The 18,022-nt window shown below is 43.2% G+C and overlaps 1 protein-coding gene across 2 annotated transcripts in view; it reads left to right on the forward strand.

Annotated features, from left to right (window-relative positions):
- taf1b (TATA box binding protein (Tbp)-associated factor, RNA polymerase I, B) overlaps positions 1–18,022 on the forward strand; it is a 150,967-nt gene that overhangs the window by 65,730 nt on the left and 67,215 nt on the right. For both annotated transcript variants that reach the window (XM_072498762.1, XM_072498763.1), the window contains exon 5: positions 14,997–15,092. In XM_072498762.1, the coding sequence (XP_072354863.1) occupies positions 14,997–15,092 (96 nt within the window). The remainder of the gene's footprint in view (positions 1–14,996; positions 15,093–18,022) is intronic.

Consider the following 18,022-nt stretch of genomic DNA (forward strand, 5'->3'; position numbering starts at 1 on the left):
GTCTGTGGGTGGGCCTGGAATGCCCAGGAACCCTCTGGGCAGCACCTGTTTGTTGGTGCCGGTCTGCCTTCCGCCTGTCCAGCCCCTCTGCTACTCCTAGCTCCACCTGCTATACCGGTTCGGCTGTGTGGTGCGCACCAGTCTGTGAACCAGAAGCCTTGTCACTTACTTGCCCAACCGAGGTGCGTGTATCTGCGATGGTGGAGGGTGTGGGTGACGGCAATGCCGCGGCCGCTAGGTCCTCGTCTGTCCCCAGCTCTGGTGTCTCCTGTGTGGAACCTTGGCACTGGAGAGTGGGGGGGAAGTAGAAGAACCTCAGGGTTAGGCGGACATCGACAGGACGCACATATGAACGCAACATTATCACAAGGTGGGGACACTACGACCCACGCCATGGCACCTGCCCACTGGGTGGGGTGGGGGTTCCACATGTGTCCGTAAGCAACGTTGGGCCCCAGCAACCCCCCCCCCGGGCGTGTCCTGGGGGGAGTGTCAAGGTACTTACCCTCGCTGCCCTCGTGAGGTCGTGCAGTTTCTTCCTGCACTGGTCTCCCGGGGATGTGCCCCACAGCGCTGACTGCCCCTCACCTCTCGCCATCCACGTCGCACGGTGCTGCTTGGCTGCCGATGCCCGCGTCTGGGGAAGAAGATGGCCCGCCGCTCCTCCTATTAATCTAGGACAAAGGTTCGGCACAACATCGTGGGCCGAAGGGCCTGTTCTGTGCTGTATTTTCTATGTTCTATGTTCCTCCAGAAGTGCCTCCAAGCCGCTGTCCCGGAAGTGGGGTGCGGCGCGACGGGGCTCTTCCATGTCGGGCCCCCGTGTGTCTGTGCGCCCCGTGCACTTCCTGATACGTAGCACGCCGTCATCGTGGCGTCGCGCGGTGACGCTGCAGTTCCTGTGCACCATGTTTCTCGCGGCGCCACTGCTGGCCCCTTCTCAGCCAGTGAATTGGCCGTGGCGACGGCGTTCACGACGGCGCGGGCACTTAGTCCGCGGATCGGAGAATCGCCCCCATAGGTTTCAGAAAGTGATAGATTGATTCCGGAATGGATTTTTCCATCCCGACAAGTGATTTTTTAACAAGATCATTATCTTAAAGTTTCGCCTTCTTTACAGCTGTGATTGGCTTCAACTAATTTAGAATTCACTCAATTCGACCAAACTGTCTGACTGTCAATTTAAGAGATATATGTTTTTGTGTAATTTTCCATCTCCTGGCTTGCCAATTATGCCTCTAACATTAATTAGATTAACACAGTTTTTGAAAAGTCATTATGACCATGACTGACTGTTACCATGGAAACGGACCGGTCCAAGCCTGAGCAAGGCATCTGCATACAATGGAGTCTTTTGTCACTGGCCTTGGATTCTCTGGCAAGTCTCGAGCAACTTGCAAAATGTGAAATTTTAGAGTATTATCTGATTAGTTCCCAGCTAGTTGGTTTTCCTCACTCTCATGGTTAATATGATTTAGTCAATTACTCTTAATGATTTCTCAATTAAACCTTTTATCTATCTCATCTATAGCTAACCAGAAAAGCTGATTTCTATCACCATCCCAAACTGTCCTTGCACTGAGTGGCTTACTAGTTCATTGCAGAGTTACTGTTAGGACCCACATTGCTGTCGATCTGCATCCATATGTAGGCCAGACCAGGTAAGGACGGTAGATTTTTGACTCCTGGTGATGGCCATGGTGTGAGTGGTCACACATTTGGCAGCTCCTGCTTGAGGTGTTTTTATTGGTCCTTTTCCCTGGTTGCCGGATGGATGTTTTGGAGGAAAAAAGTGTTGAGGTGGTGGAGGAAAGCTATATTCCACTGGTAAAGTCAGTGGATGGATCCGCGGACCAGAAGTGGGTCTAGAAGAAAGGAGCTGCAGGAGCTAGAAACTCTTTGTGCGACACAGCTTGGATCAGTTGGTAGGATTGAAAAGGGATTCTGGAACAAGAATGAGTTTCGGCAGGTAGGTTGATGAGAGTTCCTCTGGTGACTGGAGGTGAAGTTCTGAGAAGGGCACACCAGCCTCAAGTTTTTGTATGTGGAACATAGTTGCTGGCTGCTGGCCTATGAGATTGGAGACTGCTCCTTGCCATAAAACCGTCTCTGCATCTAGATCCCTACTTGCGCTTGAAAAGGAAGTTATTGTGCTCTATTTCCAATTTATTTCAAGTGCTGTTGTACCTTGTTTAGGCTGTCTTCCAGATTGTCTGGGAAGAATCATTACAGAATCCACAATGGAACCTAGAGCTCCTCTTTTTGGTGGCAAGTTAAATCTGACTGTACGGACATTAATATACTATGATCCACTACCAAATCATTCTAAATTATATCAAGTTCAATTTATATAAATATGGAATGAGGAAAGGACATTTGGGCCAAAAGTCTGGCTCCTTCCACAAATTGGCTACAATTTATCTGGCAATAAAAATGGAAAATACTGGAAATGCACAACAGTGACATGAATCAGAAAGATCGGACTATTTTCCGCTTCTTGGACTTTGTTCCACATATTTTTTTAAATATAATTTTAGAGTACCCAATTAATTTTTTCCAATTAAGGGGCAATTTAGTGTGGCCAATCCAACTACCCTGCACATATTTGTGATGTGGGGGTGAAACCCACGCAAACACGGGGAGAATGTGCAAACTCCACACGGACAGTGACCCAGAGCCAGGATCGAACCTGGGACCTCGGCGCTGTGTGACTGCAGTGCTAACCACTGTGCCATCGTGCTGCCCTGTGTTCCACATATTTAATCTCTTGAGCAAAAGTTCTGCATAATTTCCACGAGAACCTCGAAGGTCATCTAGCAAAACTTAAAAATATCGAATCACTCCACATTCTAACCTTTCTGTAGTAAGACCATAAGAAGTAGGAGCAGACGTAGGCCATTCGGTCCATTAAGTCTCTCTGCCATTCGATGAGATCATGGCTGATGTCATTGATCTTCAAACATGACTAACTCCACAGTTGAATCCAGCCAAATGCACTGTCTGGCAGCACATTAACACAGTGTTTACCACTGTTGCTTCACAGTGCCAGGGTCCCAGGTTCCATTCCCAGCTTGGGTCACCACTGACTGTGTGGACCTTCTCTCCGTGTCTGCATGGGTTTCCTCCGGGTGCTCTGGTTTCCTCTCACAAGTCCCGAAAGACGAGCTGTTAGGTAATTAGACATTCTAAATTCTCCGTCAGTGTACCCGAACAGGCGCTAGAATGTGACGACTAGGGGCTTTTCGCAGTAACTTTATTGCGGTGTACTACTTGTGTCACTAATAAAGGTTATTAATATTATTTTGAAGCAGATGTGACAGTGTTAGCTGCTTTTGCTCCCTGTTCCCTATATCCACTACTCTGGGTGGGTTGGAGGGGTGATGATGCTCCTAACCTTCAGTTTTGCCTGAAGCTGGTTCCATTTTGTGTTCTTTAGTTCTTAGCTGACAGTCCATGTCAAATGGCCTGCTTACCTACATTAACTGAACGTTATTACCATTTTATGGTTTTGTTTAATGTTGTCTGTCTTCATAACTTAAAATTCCTAGATTCAAGAATTATACTCATTCCTTTGAGCATTCCCAATACATGAGTGTTATTTTAAAGGCAACATTCCAAAAATTGTACATGCTATTCCATGATCTACACAAGGCTTGAATAATTTGTTTCCACTTCAAATGCCTTTGAGAGGTATCCTAGTTCTTGATTAACCTTTGATAATGGCTTCATAATGACTAGAGCTTTCAGTGATTGTCAATCATTTCTCTATTTCCCATATGGGTCTGTGACCGACATTGGCTTCTTCTTAAGTTCCTTGTGTTGCTTTTTGATTTCTGGTTTATGTTCTGTGAGTTACTACAAAGCTAACAACTGTATTGTTGGCATGTGATTCTGTCCCATCGACAAATTTGGAGCAGTCATATGCCTATGATATTACTGTTTTCTCTTCTAGCAACTTAGAGTAAACTGAATATTTGCCCCGAAAAACTGATCATTCTGTATGCGCATTTAATTCACACAATTTCAACTCTATTTATCCGATGTAAAACCTTTTGGCTTTTTTTGGCCCATCCAATTAATTGAAGCAGATGCTTTTGAATCTTGTCAATGTCCCTTGCACTAATTACATGGCACAGAGCTTTGTTTTTTTTGCAAATCTTATAATTGTTATCTACAACATTAGTGTGAACAGCAGGGAACCCAAAATGAACCCTGTAGCGTATCATTAATTGCTGTTCTATCGCTAGTGATTTTTCGATGTATCATCTGCTTATTTTCCACATTCAGCCAAAATTAATTTGCCATTAAATTCAGTGAAAATTAACCTACTTTAAAATCTTTATGTGTAAAACTTTTATGCAACTAAAGTATGGGCGGAGACTTGTGCCCTAACCCACGTGCAAGTTTGGTCGTGGGGCAACATTTATTCAGGTGGAAGGGTGGCAGGTTGGGGACCCCACAACCTTCTTGCCTACACGCTGATTAAGCCTGTAGTGGGAAGACCCATGGCCTTCCAGCCCCATCACCAGTTGAGGCCCTTAAGTGAACCATTAATGCTGTCTAGCTGATGGCTGTAACACCACCACCCCTCACCTTCACAAGATTCCATTCTATGTCTTCTGACTAGCTTTCATCCATCAGTTTAGTTACCTCCTCAGAGAATTCCAATGAATTACTGAGGCATGAGCAAATGTTTTTGCATCCATGTTAACTACTGCTTATAATTTCTTTGCTTTTACGCTAGCTGTTAATAGGATACAGTGCCTTTGATATGTATCAAATGAGCACAGCATGTTGAAAATTAATATGAATCCTATGAGACATACTGTTTTAAGAATATGTGTTAGGTTGTTTTCTCTTGTCTATCAGTGAGAATCCTGATGAAGCTGAAAGATATGCACGACAGAACAGTATATTAAGAGATACAATAATTAGGATTGTTCATCTTCAACAGTGCATGATAATGCAGATCTTGCTGTGCCTGGCTAAGCAATTTCTCTAAACAGTTCTCACTGATGCCATCAGCACTATCTGTTTAACATTTTTGAATACCAGCAACTTCAAATAAACTGAGCAAGTTTGTTTAATTTCAGTTTTTACGAAACGATATTAGGAAAAAAGACACCATTTTTAAAAAATGAATTCACAGGATTTGGCCGTCCCGGGTTAGGCCAGCATTTATTGCACATCCCTAGTTGCCCTTCAGAAGGTGGTGGTGAGTTGCTTTCTTGAACCGCTGTAGTTCCTGAGGTGCAGGTACACCCACAGTGCTGTTAGTGAGGAAATTCTAGAATTTTGACCCAGCGACAGTGAAGGAACAATGATATATTTCCAAGTCAGGGTGGCGAGTGTCTTGGAGGGGAACCTCCAGTTGGTGCGGTTCCCAGGTATCTGCTGTCCTTGCCCTTCTAGATGGTAGTGGCCATACGTTTGTAAGATGCTGTCTAAGGAACCTTGGTGAGTCACTGCAGTACATCTTGTAGATGGAACACACGGCTGCCACTGTTCGTCAGTGGTGGAGGGTTTGAATGCTTGTGGAAGGGGGAGCAATCAAGCGGGCTGCCTTGTCCTGGATGATGTCGAGCTTTGGTAAAATAAATTTAGTGTACCCAATTCATTTTTCCCAATTGAGGGGCAATTTAGCGTGGCCAATCCACCTAGCCTGCACATCTTTGGGTTGTGGGGGCGAAACCTACACAAACATGGGGGGAATGTGCAAACTCCACATGGACAGTGACCCAGAGCCGGGAGCGAACCTGGGACCTCGGCGCCGTGAGGCTGCAGGGCTAACCCACTGCGCCACCGTGCTGCCTATGTCGAGTTTCTTGAGTATTGTTGGAGCTGCACTGATCCAGGCAAGTGGAGAGTGTTCCATTACACCCCTGACTTGTACCTTGTAGATATTGGTAGGCTTTGGGGTGTTCGGAGGTGAGTTACTCACCGTAGGATTCCTAGCTTTTGACCTGCCCTGGTAGCCACAGTATTAATATGGCTAGTCCAGTTCAGTATCTGATCAATAGCAACCCCCAGGATGTTCATTGTGGGGGATTCAGCAATAGTAATTCCATTGAATGTCAAGGGGCGGTGGTCAAATACTCTCGTAGGAGGTGGTAATTGCCTGGCACTTGTGTGGTGTGAATGTAATTTGGCACCTGTCACCCAAGCCTGGATATTGTCCAGGTCTTGTTGCATTTGGACATGGACTGCTTCACTATCTGAGGAGTCACGAATGGTGCTCAACATTGTGCAGTCATTTGTGAACATCCCTACTTCTGACTTTATGATGGAACGGAGGTCATTAATAAAGCAACTGAAGATGGCTGGACCTAGGACCTACCCTGGGGAACTCCTGCAGTGATGTCCTGGAGCTGAGATTACTGACCTGCAACCACCAAAACCATCTTCCTTTGTGCCAGGTATGTCTCCAATCAGCGGAGAGTTTTCCCCTTGATTCCCATTGACTTTGGGGCAGCACAGTAGCATAGTGATTAGCACTGTGGCTTTGCAGCGCCAGGGTCCCAGGTTCGATTCCCTGCTGGGTCACTGTCTGTGCGGAGTCTGCACGTTCTCCCCGTGTCTGCGTGGGTTTCCTCCGGGTGCTCCGGTTTCCTCCCACAGTCCAAAGATGTGGAGGTTAGCTGGATTGGCCAAGCTAAATTGCCCTTAATGTCCAAAAGGTTTAGGAGGGGTTATTGGCTTTGGGGGATTGGGTGGAAGTGAGGGCTTAAGTGGGTCGGTGCAGACACGATGGGCCGAATGGTCTCCTTCTGCCCTGTACATTCTATGTCTAGTTCCAGCTTAGCTAGGGCTCCTTGATGCCATACTTAGTCAGATGCTGCCTTCATGTCAAGGGCAGTCACTCTCCCCTCACCTCTGGCTTTCGTCTCTTTAGTCCATGTTTGAACCAAGGCTGTAATGAGGTCAGGAGCTGAGTGACCCTGATAGAACCCAAACTGAGCTTCTGTGATCAGGTTGTTGCTGAGTAAGTGTCGCTTGATTGCACTGTTGCTGACTCCTTCCATAACTTTGCTGATGATGGAGAGTAGACTGTTCGGGCGGTAATTGACTGGGTTGGATTTGTCCTGTTTCTTGTGTAAAGGACACACCGGGTCAATTTTACACATTGCCGGGTAGATGCCAGTGTTGTAGCTGTACTGGAACAGCTTGGTTAGAGGTGTGGCAGATTCTGTAGCACAAGTCTTCAGTGATATTGCTGGAATATTATCAGAGCCCATAGCCTTTTCAGTATCCAGTGCCTTCAGCCGTTTCTTGATATCAGGTGGAGTGAATCGTATTGGCTGAAGGCTGATGCTGGGGACCTCCGGAGGAGACCAAGATGGATCATTCACTCGGCACTTCTGGCTGAAGATTGTTGCGACTGCCTCAGCCTTTTCTTTTGCACATATGTGCTGGGCTCCTCAATCATTGAGGATGGGGATATTTGTGGAGCTTCCTCCTTCAGTGAGTTGTTTAATTGTCCTCCACCATTCACTGCTGAATGCTGCAGGACTGCAGAGCTTAGATCTGATGCGATCGTTGATCCCCTGGCTTGGTGGTAATTGCAGAGTGGGGGATATGTCGGGCCATGAGGTTGCAGATTGTGGTTGTAACTGTACTGGAACAGCTTGGCAAGTTGTGGAGCTCAGGTCTTCAGTACTGTTGCTGGAATATTGTCACGAGTATTAATGCCATTTAAACTATATCCTTAATACTACAATGATATTAAACAAAGGGTGACTCAATGATTAGCACTGGTACCACACAGCGGCAGGCAACCAGGTTCAATTCCGGCCTTGGGCGACTGTGTGGGGTTTGCACGTTCTCCCCGTGTCACCGTGGGTTTCCTCCGGGTGCTCCGGTTTCTTCCCACAGTTTAAAGTTGTGCAGGTTAAGTGGATTGGCCATACTAAATTTCCCCGTTGTGTCCAAAGGCTAGTTGGAGTTATGGGGATAGATCGGGTGCTCTTTCGGAGGGTTGGTATAGACTCGTTGGGCTGAATGGCCTCCTGCGCTGTAGGAATTCTATTATGTATCAAAAACACAATTTTGCTTAAACATTTTTAAAATCTTTGCCTTCACTTACCCTGTTATGCTTCTGTCCTTCCTTTCCTTACTCCCTTTTTTCTGATTAATATTCTCCCTCTTCTAATAGTTTGCTTGTTGTTACTGATTCAAATCTTGCACCTGACTTTTCATTCTGCCTCCCAGTTTGTACTTTTCATTTTCTACCTGGAGGCAATTTCACATAAACCAGTAAAAGCTATCTCTGAAGATCTGTTCATAACCAGCATCATCACTGATACGCCCCTATCAATCCTCCCCACACCCGAAGAACAATTTAGTCAACTACAGTGTTTAAAAAGATATGTGTGAACTTTTTTCTACCTACAAATGACCATGTATTTTGAAACTTTTGTTTATAATGGGATACTATAATTTCTAAACAATTTGTTGTGCAGCAAGTGAAACTGTATTCCTAAGTCCACCATGGTTTGTTGAACTTGTCTGTCTTGGTTGTGTTTTTATCTGCATATTACCTTGTTTCTGCACATTATTGTTTCAATCTTATTATGTTAAAAATTGTTGAACATAAATGCACACAGATTCGTGATCACTGCATCCGTTATTGCAGACTTAACCATGCCGAAATGTTGAAAATGCATAGTGCTATTCGTGCAGTTAAATTACATTACAACCATTTTCAGTTGTCTGCATTAACAATTTAGAGCCACTGAATTTGCTTTGGATACTGTAAACTATATTTCGTGCTGCAGTTGTGCTTCAGATTGTCTGGTATTTCTTCCAAATTGTATTTTCGCCTTTTATTTGTTCCCTCCCTGTAATCTCCATTCCAAATTGCCTTTATGCTTCCACGTAATTCTTCCTTCAAGAAAGGAATGTGGTACAGCCTGCAAACATTTCTACAACCTTGACCTTTCACATTTAAGTATACTGCTGTGACAATCTAATAAATCGCATTGGTTTTGTGTTGGCATGAGGAAGAGTTGCTTGACAGTTGTTTTGCCTCTGAGTGAGAAGGTTTGCATTTAAGCCCCAACCTGCACTGAGTCCTTATTGAGAATATGTTATCTAAGATGCTGTGAAATTAGTTGTGAAACGGCAAAATTAGTTTCGAAACTAAATTGGTTGCTCACTCTGCTGGCATACAATTCTCACTCACCCAACACTAGAATCATAGAATAGTATAGCATTAAATTTGGCCTTTTGGTCCATTGAGCCTATACTGGATGCTCCTTTTGAAGAGCAATCCAGGTAGAGCACTTTCCCTCTCTTTCCTCATCTCTGAAATTGTTTCTCCTTCAACTATTTATTCAATTCTCTTCTGAAGGCAACTATTGAATCTGTTCCTCCTTCCCTATCGGGCAGAGCATTTCAAATTATAGCCAATCATTGCTCAACAAAAGTTTTTCTTTTTGCCTCTGGGTATTTTGCCAGTCTCCTTAAATCTTTGTCATTCTTTAGCTATTGGAAACAGTTTCTCTTTTTTTTGCTAAATCTAACCCCTTCATGATTTTAACTACCACTATCAAATCACCCAATACCATTTCTACATTAAGAGACCTCCGCTGCTTCAGTCTACCTACATAACTGTAATCCCTCAACTTGGCAACCATTTTAGTCATTCCTTTTTGTTTCCCCAAAGCCTTCACATTCTTCCGAAGGTGTGGTGTCCAGAATTGCATACTGTACTCCATCTGGTGCTGAACCACTATTTTATACAAGGTCAGGCCAACCTCCTTGCTTTTGTACTCAATGCCTTTATTTATAATGGCTAGAAATCCCATTTGCGTTATTAGCCTGTTCTGCCACCTTTAAAATGTTATGATGTGGAGATGCCGGCGTTGGACTGGGGTGAGCACAGTACGAAGTCTTACAACACCAGGTTAAAGTCCAACAGGTTTGTTTCGATGTCACTAGCTTTCGGAGCGCTGCTCCTTCCTCAGGTGAATGAAGAGGTCTGTTCCAGAAACACATATATAGACAAATTCAAAGATGCCAAACAATGCTTGGAATGCGAGCATTAGCAGGTGATTAAATCTTTACAGATCCAGAGATCTGTAACTACCAGGATCTGTAAAGATTTAATCACCTGCTAATGCTCGCATTCCAAGCATTGTTTGGCATCTTTGAATTTGTCTATATATGTGTTTCTGGAACAGACCTCTTCATTCACCTGAGGAAGGAGCAGCGCTCCGAAAGCTAGTGACATCGAAACAAACCTGTTGGACTTTAACCTGGTGTTGTAAGACTTCGTACTTTAAAATGTTGTGCATAAACATCCCCAGGTCTCCCTGTCTTTGCGTCCACTTTTCAGTTATACATTCTTTGTTCCAAAATGTGTCAGCTCACATTTATTTGCTCTGACTTTCATCTGCCAATTTCTGTTCATTCCACCAATTTCATGTCCTCTTCTTGTCCACTACTAGCATCCTCACTGTTTATTATACTTCCAAGTTTTGTATTATCTATAAATTTAAAAATTGCCCTGTATCCCCAAGTGCAAGAAGTTATTGTATATGAAAAAGAGCAGTGGTCTTAGCACTGAATCAGGGGGTGCACCGTTGTATACCTCCCTCCCACTGAAAAACAGTCATTCGCCACACCTCCATTTTATATCTCTCAGCTAATTTTTAACCATGATTTTATTGCACTATTAAAACCATGGACTTCAATTTTGCCTAATATGTCGGCACATTAAAGTCCATATACGCATCATCTGTACTGCCCTCAACCACCTGCCCTGCTACCCCATTTAAAAACTCAATTTAATTACAAATACCCTCAACAAACCCATGCTGGCTCTCTTATTAGTCTATATGTCTCCAAGTGGCAGTTGATTTTGTCCCAGATTATTGTTTCTAAAAGCTTCCTCATTACCGACATTGAGCTGATGAACCTGTAATTGCCAGGTTTAACTGCCCCCTTTTTTGTACAGGGGTGTAACATTTGCAATCTGCCAATCCTTTGGCACCACCCTTGTATATAAGGAGGGTTGGAAAATTGTGGCCAGAACCTTTTGTGCTTAAATTTTGAAATATTTTTATTGAGATTTTGGAGCTTTTGTTTTACAAAATTTACAAAAAGACCATACATTTACAAAGCATACCAGGAGTAACCTATTTCAGTGTTTCATTGGTGTCAGGCTTTTAATTATTTATATGTGCCGTCGCCAACGAATAGAAAAGACAGGAATGGAAGGCATTGCATGTGGGGTACCCCCCTCCGTTACCCCCCTCCTCTTTCTTCCCTCTCCTTATTTCTTGGCACGTTAGTGGCCCTTCTTCTCTTCTCTTTCTCATACCCCCCCCCCCCCCGCTCTGTTGGCTTCAAACAGGTCTTGGAACAAATTGGTGAATAGTTTTCACGTCTTGTGGATGCTCTCTTCTGACCCCCGGACGGTGAATTTGATTTTCTCCAATTGGAGATATTCCAACAAGTTGGGCAGTCAGTCTGCAGCTGTGGGTGGTTCTGCTGAACGTTGGCCGAGCAGGATTTTCCGGCGGGTGATTAGGGTGGCAAGGGCATCTGCACCCCGCCCCATGAATAGTTCTGGCTGGTCTGATACCCCGAAGACTGCCACTTTCGGACTTGGCTCCACCCTCACCCACAGAACCTTGGACATTGCCTCAAAGAAGGATGTCCAGAACCCGACAACTCTGGGGCATGCAGAGAACATATGTGTGTGGTTGGCTGGGCCCCTCTGGCACCGTTCACACTTTTCTCCATCTCCAAGAAGAACTTGCTCATTTAAGTTCCAGTTAAGTTCTAGTTATGTGTGCTGTGCACCACTTTCAGTACCCCCATACTTTCTACCTTCAACAACCTCGCATTGGATGACTTATATATTTTGAAAACTACCAGACTTCTTAATACCTCCTTTTTATCTATTTTATCTCATCCAGTATCCCACCAATATTTTCATTTACCGAAGCTTTGTAAAAGTCCGCTTCCTTGATAAACACCAATACAAAGTACTAATTTAGTATCTCAACCATGAATCCACCAAGATATCTGGATTTTCTGGCACTTATTCAGCTTCACTATTCCCTTCTGAGCCCTTTTTACTGTTAATATGCCGAAGCGCACCTTGTGATTCTCTCTTCCTTTTGCATCCAATCTATTTTTGTTATGTCCTTATTCTCCAATTATTGTTTTGCATTTTTTCTTTGTACGTTTTATATGGTGTCTGATTCACCCTTTTATTGTCAAGCTGATATTGGTGACACAACCATTTGTTCTGTTTCATCCTATTCGCCAACTCCTTTGTGATCAGGGAACTAACTAGTGATTTGGTTTCCCTACTTTTTCTCCCTTTTTGGGATATACCCAGACTTTATCCAGATAATCTCTTTAAAGGTTTTCCAATACACCATTACTCTCCTGCCTGCTAGATTTTGGCTCTCATGTATCTCGGTCAGATCCCTATTAAATTTTCTTAAATTAGCTGCCCTCCAGTTAAGCAATTTTATCCTATATTGTTCCTTGTCTTCCTCTATAACTAATCTAACGATGTGTGTGATGACCCATGTACTGGGAAAAGCCTGAATTTTCCGTGTGATGGCCAATGTGCTTTGGGAAAAGTTTTTTTGGAAAAACCTGGGGCTGGATTCGCTGTTTTGGTCTATGTCCTCATGCTGTCGTAAAAACTGTGGCCTTTCACGCCAGAAAAACTGGCTTGAAAAGACCACTTATTCATAGCTCTGCAGGGGGCTAGCAGGGACCTGTCGTGAATCTAGCTGCTTTAGCTGCAGATATGGGCCCCCACACTTCGGGGTCAGACGTTGCGCATGCGCATGACGGCGACCTCCAGCAGCCGTGCCGTGCTCCATGATGGACTCAGACCATAGAGCTGGACCTCATAAATAGTGCCCACTCCTGTATGAGGCTCCCCCTGCCCTCCGATCAGCCCGCCCCAGACCATAGTGGCCGTGGACTGAGTCCGCAGCCGCCACGCGAGTATCCCGAACGACAGGACCACATTAGTTCCCTGCCGTTGGGACTTCTGCCAGTCGGGGGTGGAGAACGGCGGGGCGGGTTTCCAGCAATGGCTGCAGGTAGGGGACATGTGGCGTGGCGTACTGTCGGAGTACGCCGCTTTTCCGAGCCCGGAGAAATCGCGTCCGGCGCTGGGGCAGAGAATCCACTTCCGCACATGGAATCGGGACCAGTGCCGGGCACGATTTTGGCGTCGGAGTGCGGAGAATCTAGCCCCTGTATTTTCTTTTATGCAATGTGCCTTTAAGACCAGCGTGATCTGGGGAATATTCTGAAAGAGGGTTAATTGGTTTTCTGATTACGGCATCGTGAGGTTCTAAGAAAAGTCCATGTGACCTGAAGTCACTGTGGGGATGAACAATTAAGAAGCAAAGAGTAAATAGCAACCATATTAAAAATCATTGGATGATTTGTGATTTTATTGTGATTATGCGTTGAACTATATCTGTTTGACAAGTACTCTCAATATTTAATTGTGTACCATGCTGTCACAAGGCTGTCATTATAGTCACAAAGCTGTTCTAATGAAATAAAATACTTACGAGATTTGAACTTCTTTCAAATTGCTTTTTATTTTTTGTCACCAATGTTTTCCCCAAATAATACACATTCCGAAAGCTTGGGCCCTCAAATATGCCCAAAAATTGCTTCAAAGCTGGATTTTTGAATGTCTATTCATGCACAGGCAACTTCAGTTTGATTTGGGGTTTAATTTCTTGCTCCCTGTTGGGATGTCTAAATTTTGTGTTTTCTTAGTGCATTGACTCTCTGACGGTTAACTACTAAATAGGAACATCTGCATATTGAAATAGATGCACATTACGGGTAGTCTTAATTTATTTAGCTCTCTGAGCTCCATTGTATGGACCCTAGCCATTCATAAGGCAAAAGCTTTGTGATGCAGAGTATTTATTGTTTAACTGACATTTATTTCAGTTTAAAGTAACTAATTTTTTTTCTTTCAACAGATAATTTAAAATTGCCTTTCTCTTCCCAAGAGCTACTTTCACTAACGGTGCTCTGACATTTCCCGGTGTCCTATTTTGTCATATCCATAATATGTTGTACAACCTTTATTGTTTTGAAGAAGTGCACTTGCAATTGGAGGACATTTCTAATAGCTTTATGTTGCATTGCGCAAGGTTTTATGATTGGGAAAAAAATGAAAGATACGTTACCTCCTTGAAAATATTTTAAAATCCAGCAGAGGGCACTCTTTGACTTTAACAAGAACAGGTTCATATTGTCCATGTTATTTAATTGGAAATCTGTGTCTGCTAATTTTGCAACACTGACAAATTTCTGATTGTTTATTTGTTATTGCCAAAAATGTTTAGTAGCTAGCTTTAACATATAACGCAATGGACATGGTATATAATCCACAACGTTCTCAATTAATGAAGTTCCTTACATTAAAAGTGACATTGTAGACATTTGCAAGTTTTTACTTTAATTCTCAGTCTGTGCCTAGTTATGTATCTGCAAACATGCTACAGTGGTTCTGTGCCCCTGATGTAGTCAAGAAAAAAAAGCCAAAGTTCCCACTCTTGATTGGAATCCAGTAATCCCTGCTGGGTAGTGTCTGTGTGCAGATTGGGCTGAGATGTCATGTTGCTCATAGTTAAATAACCTGTCTAAATTTGTATATGAAGAAGGCCAAATGTTGACCAGTTTCTCTGGAATTACATCCCAGCAGTCGTTTGTGCATGCCAGTTCTCTCTTTACAGTGCCGCTCTGCAAGACATCGCTAATAAATTTGCTAAAATGGTTCAGGATGAGTTGCCTGTAATTTTCATGGCTTCCTTCCTTCCTGAGTTTCTGGTATGACTCTTTCCCGATTATAGTGAGATTGTGATCTCAAACGTTATGGGAACATGCATTCTATCCTTCACAGTGCAGTGCAATTGAATACCAGTACACTGCCACTGAACCACTCCCTGAATTGCAGCATAATAGATTATGTATTTTTCTTTTCCCAGGATGAAATTCTGTGCAATATTTGGCGACGTTACTTGCAAAAAAGCCGAAATGCGTACACGAACAAGCCAATTGATCACTCTAACAGAAAAAGAACGGTAGGTCTAATTAAACAAGAAATATTGGCAGTTCAAAATTTAAGTTAGAGAACCATTTTTCGATATTTGGAGCATTGAATAGGAGCTGCTTGATCCCAAATTTGTTTGGGAATTTTTGACCTCTGTGCATAGAAATTAGAAATATGGAATTGGCTGGGTAACTCTATTAATTCATGTTGGTGTTTATCCTCCACACAAGCAGTCAACCTGTTCCCGTATGACTGGCTTGTTCCCATAACCCTTTTATTTCCTTTCTTTCAACCATTTATCTAATCTATTCTTAAATCTTGTTATGACCTCAGCTGCAATCATAATCCAGTAGTGCATTCCACAGTCTCACAACCCTATAGATAAAAAAAAAATCTGTTCTATTGTCTCTTACATTTAATGGTATCTTATTCTAGACTGCACAATCATAGAACCATAGAATCCCTACAGTGCTGTAGGACGCCATTTGGCCCATCGAGTCTGTAACAACCCTCTGAAAGAGCACTCTACCTAGGCCCACTCTCTTGCCCTACCCCGTAACCCCAGCTGGCCACCTCCCTGGACACGGGGCAATTTTAACATGGCCAATCAACCTAACCTGCACATCTTTGAATACTATGAGGCAATTTAGCATGACCAATCCATCTATCTGCACATCTTTGGACTGTGGGAGGAAAGCGGACCACCTGGAGGAACCCACACAGAAATGAGGAGAACGTGCAAACTCCACACAGACAGTCACCCATGGCTGGAATTGAACCCTGGTCCCTGGAGCTGTGAGGCAGCCATGCTAGCCATGGTGCTGCCACTGGAAAAGGCCCATTTTGATCTATTATAGCCCAGCCTTTCATAATTTTAAACGCCAATATTGAATCAACCCTTGCATTTCTCTCTTCTAATGAAACCATTTGATTAGAATTTTTCAAATTTGCATTTCTACATAACACTGTACCACATCTATTTCTCACCATCCTGCCTATATTGTCGTACCCTTTTAAACACATTTCTGAACTTTTTTCAGTGAGGCATCTTTGAAATGACTTAAAATGGACATGGTGCCATGTCACTGATGGCTGCCAGAGGTCAGATGACAAGGTCTGTGTATTCAAGAACTGATCTCACAAGAACAAAAAGGTGCATTCGAGGCTAATGGCACCTGTCCATCTCAGAAGATGATAAGGTGTATGTCAGCTCTGGATTGAACATCATCTGTTGTGGCTGGAGAGACTGACTTGACTGTTAGTCCTTTCCACAGCTGGCACATATGAACAACAATTGCCCAAGGTCAACCAATGTCTTTTTTTTTCTTCCGAAGGGGCTCTCTTTTCTGCTATCTGGTCATGTCTGTTGTCTTCTTCTTTTCCCATACCCCAATTGATTCTCTCCAGTCAGCAGCAAGGACTTCCCATGCATTGATTCCGCTCCTTGCTCACTTGAGGTCTTGCTTGCACATATCCTTGAATCACAGACATGGGACACCTGTTTGTCCCAAGTAGATATATCTGGCAGGCCATAAGAAGGCTTTCCTAATTTGGATGGTTCTCTTTTTAAAAAAAAAAGTAATTGTCTTAACCTATCAAGATGGATGTCTCAAATTAATGGAACAATATCCGAGGAACAATAAAGCAAGATGTGGCTCATCTAAGAATGCTACCTTATTTGGGAAAGAAACCACAATTGTGAGGAGATTCGTGGTGGAACAGTCATATTTGCTCTTTTGACTTTAAAAACGAAATGCTGTCTACATTTCTCCAACTCAGAAAAGACAATACCATCTGTGCCTGAGACAGATCCAAAGGTTGTAAAATAGTAAGATCTTCAAGCCTGTTTTTTTTTGAGTTAATGAAAACAGCAAACCTATCTCCTGGTAATGAGACTATGAGATACTGACTTTATGACTTGCAGAATGCCCATCACTTCGTGAAAAACCTGCAGACAACTTCGACATACGATTTTGGCTGTTCTCACCTAAATTGCACTTCAGGTGTGAAGTTCAGGCCTGCAACTTTGACCTTCAAATTACAACAGTCAAGTGATATATAAACATTTCCTTTTTTTCCTTGTATAAGTTGTAAAAGTGCACAATTCTCTGCGACTGTTTGTGTGCATGTGATCATGTGAGTGGATGCCATAGCATTCCATTTTTGGATGAGTACTTAAATAAATAATCATCTTAATTAAAACCTATGAAAAGCTTGCTGCTGGTTATTCAACCATCCACACACTCAGGTTAAAAAGCATACACTCAAATCATCCTCTCAAACACATTCATTTTGAAATAGCAACAATGAAGAAAGGTTGATATATTTCCAGGTCCGGGTGCTGTGTGTGGCTAAGAGGACAGCTTGGAAGTGTTACTGTGCACCTGCTGTTCTTGGTTTCCGAGATGATGGAGGTTATGGGTTTGGGGAGTTGCTGCAGTGCATCTTGTAGACTCCCATTAGAAGTATATTGTTTTTCTTGAATCAAATGCACCTTAGTCTTATTTACTGACATAATATCAGCCACTGTTTTGCCAATTCCCTAATCGCGTTAATATCCCGTTGCAGCTTCATTTTGGCTGTTGTCACTCTATTGTAATCAATATGATCTCCAAATTTGGACATCACAACCTCGAGCCCGACATCCACATCATTCATGCACGCAATGAAAAAACCCTGTGGGACACTACTATGCACTTCTAAACGCACTGAGAATCTGCTCCTGACTCCCACTCCCTGTTTGCTTTCACATATAATTTTTTTCCATCATATATATAAGCTTGTTCCAATACAATTTTGATCAGTTTAGTTTGGTATGTGGAAAAATATTGATATTTAGATTTGCTATGTTCCTTATACCTGAAGAAGTGCAATAAAAAAGCGATACTTTTTTAAAAAAAGTTATGAAGCGGAAGACTAATCCATAGTATCTATCTCTGACTTTCTTTCTACTATCACCCG

The sequence above is a fragment of the Scyliorhinus torazame genome, chromosome 4 (assembly GCF_047496885.1).
Source record: "Scyliorhinus torazame isolate Kashiwa2021f chromosome 4, sScyTor2.1, whole genome shotgun sequence".
Lineage (NCBI taxonomy): Eukaryota > Metazoa > Chordata > Chondrichthyes > Carcharhiniformes > Scyliorhinidae > Scyliorhinus > Scyliorhinus torazame.